Genomic DNA, 6,000 nt, shown 5'->3' with positions numbered 1-6,000 from the left:
GAGTGGAAATGTTCTGGATTGTGATAGATCTATACCCAAGACATCCTCAAGAAGATAATCTCTACCATTGGTTTGCCTGCTTATTCTAATATGAACACAGCTATACAGATTGGTTTTATATGCAGTACTGCATACTATCACAACCCCCCCCAACTCAATCTAGTATAGTTTCATTTTGTGCAATCTAATTCACACCTTCAGAAAACAGCCCATAGAGTTATTTTATTAGTTTAAATCACAACACAAGGACTAGCGCAGCCATGTCATCAGGGACACAATACATGCTACATGTACAACAATTTAGTTTACATGGTTGCCATTGTTTACATTTGGTATCTGAGTTTTTTTCAGTACAAACATTTCTGGGCAAATATGTTCATGGAAAGTTTTAGATGACAGTCAGCCTAATCTCTTGAGTAATTGTGATGGATTTGGTCTTGGCATTGCAGGTCAATTTGAATATGATTAGCATAACTCCTCCCAAATATGCAGATGACATGTGAAACAAAATGGGTAGTTAGTTACTAAATTGTAATAGTGATTTATACAAGCAGGGTCTACTTTAAACTAATATGTACAGGGGAATTATTAAATATTATCCAGTCAGGCTGGGGTCTTACAGCCTGGTCCCAGATCTGTTTGTGCCATCTTGCCAACTCCTATGTTGTGCCGTTACAATAACCAATAGGAGTTGTAAGCCCGCACAAACCAATCTGGGACCAGCTTAGGTATCTGAGGATATATCCAAGCTGGTGACTTGCGTGGATGATAGGATACACTGCACCTGAAAAGGAAGAAGCTACTGTACAATTTGTATGCTTCAGTATGTGAGAGAGGAATAAAAAAGTAGAAAAATTCGAACAATAAAGAGCAGCGTATTGTTAGGTACACTGGGCAAACTGTATAGCCTACCAAAACACATGGCTTAGGGGGTTTAGTCCTCTTGGCTTGGTTCATTAGGAATGGCATTCACTAGTTCCTTTAAGACATTGTTTTTAAACACTCATTTTTTTAACTGAGAGACAAAACAGTATGAGGTTATACTGATCGATGTTTAACACAATGTTATACTGACCTTAGTTATTTTTTTCTTTACACCTATGAGTGGTATTAATGAACTCATGACAGGAACTTCGTCGAATTCAGCACGTTGATATGCAACCTGTATCTTCATTGAAGAAATGGTGTGATGACATAGGACTAAAACTTATTGGACCAATGGTAGGATGGATAAAATACACTTAAAACCTCTTCATTGTTTAAAGGGCTGAGATTCATTTTCAGATAGCTTTTCATATTACAACCTCTCATTGGTTATTCCCCTGACAATACTGATGCTTTTATTTCCATTTATTCATTTCTTTTAGACAAATATTTTTGTTGACTATTGGTTTTGTCATTGTTAAATATGCCACATTCAATATCTCCTCATTCCTAAATAGAGATGCAACAGGGATTTCTTAGCATCATAAATATTATTATCTACAAGTTTCATGCTCCCACAGGTACGGCAGTCAAAAAGAATGTCATGACCAAACACAAAAAATACATCCCATACATCAATACTTGTAGAAGGATCTATACGGTAATATGATTTTTATGATTTTTCCTATTAAATTATTATATGTTATGTTTAACTAACTGCATTTCATTAATAAGGCTTTGTCTTCATTATTCTAATAGAATGCAAAATTAAGGAGATTATTTTTAAGGCGAAACCTAAAGGCATGCAAATGAACTACATTTATTTTCACCAACAGTACAAGCACGTTTGGAAGGAAAAGTGTTTGATGAATAGGCTACTAATCCATCTCTTCATCTATCCAAATCTAATCTTTTATAAGAATGGATACATGGTTTATCAGAAACAGTTACGTTACCATAGGAATTTGGTTTGGTTGACATTACTCAATATATGAAACACATAGCTAGTGTCAGTAAACTCAGAACAATAAGTAGTAGTGTAATTCAACATAGCACATCACTGATGCTAAAGCTCCAGTGGATTGAGACGGTATCTATGGAAAATACATTGCACACTTTACATTTTGGCAGTTGATTTTAAATAATTTAAATAATATTTATATATCTCTAAATATATTTGTGCGTGGTGTGAATATGTAGTGAGTGTGTGGTGATGCGTGTGTATCTTCGTGGGGTGTGTCTCAGTAGGTGTGTGTGTATATGTAAATATTTTATAGCAAATTAACATTCTCATGCACACAAGTGTTTCAAACACAAGAAGCAAATCCATTGAAAGGTAGTCCAAGCAATATTTTTTTTCAGTGGAAATAGCTGCAAACTGAATGGAACATGAATCTTCTGTGCAGTCCGTGGTGGTTCTCAATCCTCCCTCTCCTCTATTTCTGCAGGTCACACTGCAGGAGTAATACAATGGAAGGGTCGCTCTTTGCTGCCTCTTTGAACTCGTCCAGTGATATCTGGTCGTCGTTGTTCTTATCCATCTTGCTGAAGATCTTGTCCACTCGCTGCTGGGGCGTCAGGCCGTCCTCATTCATCTTCATCATGATCACAGTCCCCACCATCTTGTAGATGGCCTTAACAGAGGGGGAGAAATGATAGTTCAGTCATTGTTTACTTAAGTAGAGACATTTATAGGTCAAACACACTCTCTGAAAAACCCAACCTGATTAGTATTCAAGGCACACAAGAGGGCATTTGGGGCGAGAGGAGGAAATGTCAAAGATTCAGAAGGTAAAGAGTAGGGCCGGGACGATACTCCTTAGTATCTTGGCAGGGAAACAAAACGGCCCGAATGTTGGACACAGACATCTTTATGTTGTTGTCATCCAGTCACATGTATTTATTTTCTAAGCCATAGAAACACAATGTTTTACATACAGCAGGTTTTTAAAGGAGCAAAGAGTTTGGTCAACTTCGTGTTTTTATTTTTGCCATGGAAAAGATATTGTGATATTGGTATTGTCCCGGTCCTAGTAAAGAGTAAACCCTGGCCATAAATTGGATAACAAAAATATATATTTTTGATACTAATTTCCATGACTAATATCTCAACACTAATATGACATGAATGGCCTAAATGGCACACTATTCCCTATAAAGTGCACTACTTTTACAGAATAGGGTGCCATTTGGCACTGAGCATATGATTCATGATTAATCTCTATAGGCTGAACTCTGAACTTTACCTCGATGATCTCCAGCATCTCCACCCGTGTGATCTTGCCGTCTCCGTCCAGGTCGTACATGTTGAAGGCCCAGTTGAGTTTCTGTTCGAAGCTGCCTCGTGATGTGATGGACAGGGCACAGATGAACTCTCTGAAGTCGATGGTGCCGTCTCCGTTCTTATCAAAGGTCCTGAACGCATGCTGGGCAAACTTTGATGCATCTCCGTACGGGAAAAACTGAAAGAGAGAATGAAAACAGAAGAGATCCCATTTGAATAAGTTAGAAGGTGAACCCTGGCTTATAGACAGCTTAATCAATCATTCAAGACAATATCACATGTAGCTGGCTATACCTTTGATACACAGGAGGCTGGTGGGAGGAGCTATAGGAGGATGGGTTCATTGTAAAGACTGGAATAGAATAGGTGGAACGGTACCGTGTGTGTGCATGCAACTCGGGTTTGGCCAGGGTAGGCCGTCATTGTAAATAAGAATTTGTTCTTAACTGACTTGCCTAGTTAAATAAAGGTTAAAAATATAATAAATAAAAAGGCAGCCATTTCCAGCCATTAACTTTAAACAGAGCCTTTCTACTTTAGAGCAGTGGTCTGACTTTTCTTAAGGATGTATTTTTTGTTTTGATTCTACTTTTTTTCTCCAGAAAAATAACTGTTGTGTCACGTTCTGACCTTTATTTCCTTTGTTTTGTCTTTATTTAGTATGGTCAGGGCGTGACTTGGGATGGGCAGTCTATGTTTGTGTTTCTATGTTTTTTCTATTTCTGTGTTTGGCCTGATATGGTTCTCCAATCAGAGGCAGCTGTTTATCGTTGTCCCTGATTGAGAACCATATTTAGGTAGCCTGGGTTTCACTGTTGGTTTGTGGGTGTTTGTTTCCTGTGTCAGTGTTTGTGCCACACGGGACTGTTTTGTTTATATTCACTTTGTTATTTTGTATTCTGTCGTGTTCAGTTTAACTATTAAAACATGGACACTTACCACGCTACGTTTTAGTCCGATCCTTGCTACACCTCTTCAGACGAAGAAGAGGAAATATGTCGTTGCAGAAACACCCACCACAAAAGTACCAAGCGGCGTGGTAACGGGCAACAGCAGCAGTGAACCCAAGACTCCTGGACTTGGGAGGAAATTCTAGACGGGGGAGGACCCTGGGCACAGCCAGGGGAATATCACCGCCCCAAAGCAGAGCTGGAGGCAGCGAAGGCAGAGAGGCGCTGGTATGAGGAGGCAGCACGGCGGAGCAGTTGGAGGCCCGAGAGGCAGCCCCAAAAAAATTATTGGGGGGGGCACACAGGGAGTGTGGTAAAGCCAGGTAGGAGACCTGCGCCAACTTCCTGTGCTTACCAGAGAGAGGGACCGGGCAGGCACCGTGTTATGCGGTGGAGCGCACAGTTTCCCCAGTGCATGTGCATAGCCCGGTGCGGTACATTCCAGCTCCTCGTATCAGCCGGGCTAGAGTGGGCATTGAGCCGGCTTTACGCATTTGGTCTCCAGTGCGTCTCCTCGGCATACATGACACCAGCCTTACGCATGGTGTCCCCGGTTCGCCAGCACAGCCCAGTGCGGGCTATTCTACCTCGCCGCACTGGCCTGGCTACCGGGAGCATACAACCAGGTAAGGTTAGGCAGGCTCGGTGCTCAAGAGCTCCAGTGCGCCTACACGGTCCGGTCTATCCAGTGCCATCTCCACGAACCAGCCCTCCGGTGGCAGCCCCCCGCACCAGGCTGTCTCCCCGTTTTCTGCCGACAGGGTCTCCCGTCTGTCCAGCGCTGCCAGAGCCTTCCTCCTCTCCAGCACTGCCAGAGCCTCCTGTCTGTCCTGAGCTGCTAGAGTCTCCCGTCTGTCCGGAGCTGCTAGAGCCTCGCGTCTGTCCGGAGCTGCTAGAGCCTCGCGTCTGTCCGGAGCTGCTAGAGCCTCGCGTCTGTCCGGAGCTGCTAGAGCCTCGCGTCTGTCCGGAGCTGCTAGAGCCTCGCGTCTGTCCGGAGCTGCTAGAGCCTCGCGTCTGTCCGGAGCTGCTAGAGCCTCGCGTCTGTCCGGAGCTGCTAGAGCCTCGCGTCTGTCCGGAGCTGCTAGAGCCTCGCGTCTGTCCCGGAGCTGCTAGAGCCTCGCGTCTGTCCGGAGCTGCTAGAGCCTCGCGTCTGTCCGGAGCTGCTAGAGCCTCGCGTCTGTCCCGGAGCTGCTAGAGCCTCGCGTCTGTCCGGAGCTGCTAGAGCCTCGCGTCTGTCCGGAGCTGCTAGAGCCTTGCGTCTGTCTGGAGATGCTAGTGCAGCCAGCCAGGAGCTGCCAGAGCCGCCAGCCAGCCAGGAGCTGCCAGAGCCGCCAGCCAGCCAGGAGCTGCCAGAGCCGCCAGCCAGCCAGGATCTGCCAGAGCCGTCAGTCAGCCAGGCTATGCCAGAACAGCCCTTCACTCCTTAGCTGCTGGAGTCTCCCGCCTGTCAGGCGCTGCCGGAGGCATCCTTCACTCCAGCGCTGCCTGAGTCTCCCGCCTATTTGGGACCCATTTCTAGGGTCCCCAGGCCAAGGTCGGTGGCGAGGGTCGCCGCTTTAAAGAGGCCACGGAGGCGGGCGACGAGGCGCACTAGAACTATGGTGAAGTGGGGTCCACGTCCCACCCCAGAACCGCCACCGCGGACAGACGCCCAACCAGACCCTCCCCTATAGGTTCAGGTTTTGCGGCCGGAGTCCGCACCTTTGGGGGGGTCAGGGCGTGACTTGGGGTGGGCAGTCTGTTTGTGTTTCTATGTTTATTCTATTTTTGTGTTTGGCCTGATATGGTTCTCCAATCAGAGGCAGCTGTTTATCGTTGTCCCTGATTGAGAATCATATTTAG

At 45.2% G+C, this 6,000-nt stretch overlaps 1 protein-coding gene across 1 annotated transcript in view; it reads right to left on the bottom strand.

The window, feature by feature from the left end:
* Window positions 1–207: 207 nt before the first annotated feature.
* Window positions 208–6,000, bottom strand: part of LOC118387087 (visinin-like protein 1) — a 39,370-nt gene continuing 33,577 nt past the window's right edge. Inside the window, exons 3-4 of the mRNA XM_035775239.2 lie at window positions 3,171–3,386; window positions 208–2,558 (exon numbers count right to left, since the gene is read on the bottom strand). Of these exons, the coding sequence (XP_035631132.1) occupies window positions 2,361–2,558; window positions 3,171–3,386 (414 nt within the window). The 3' untranslated portion in view covers window positions 208–2,360. The remainder of the gene's footprint in view (window positions 2,559–3,170; window positions 3,387–6,000) is intronic.

The sequence above is a fragment of the Oncorhynchus keta genome, chromosome 8 (genome assembly GCF_023373465.1).
Source record: "Oncorhynchus keta strain PuntledgeMale-10-30-2019 chromosome 8, Oket_V2, whole genome shotgun sequence".
NCBI lineage: Eukaryota > Metazoa > Chordata > Actinopteri > Salmoniformes > Salmonidae > Oncorhynchus > Oncorhynchus keta.
The sequence above is the reverse complement of the archived record's forward strand: the minus strand, read 5'-3'. Positions and strand labels throughout refer to the sequence as shown.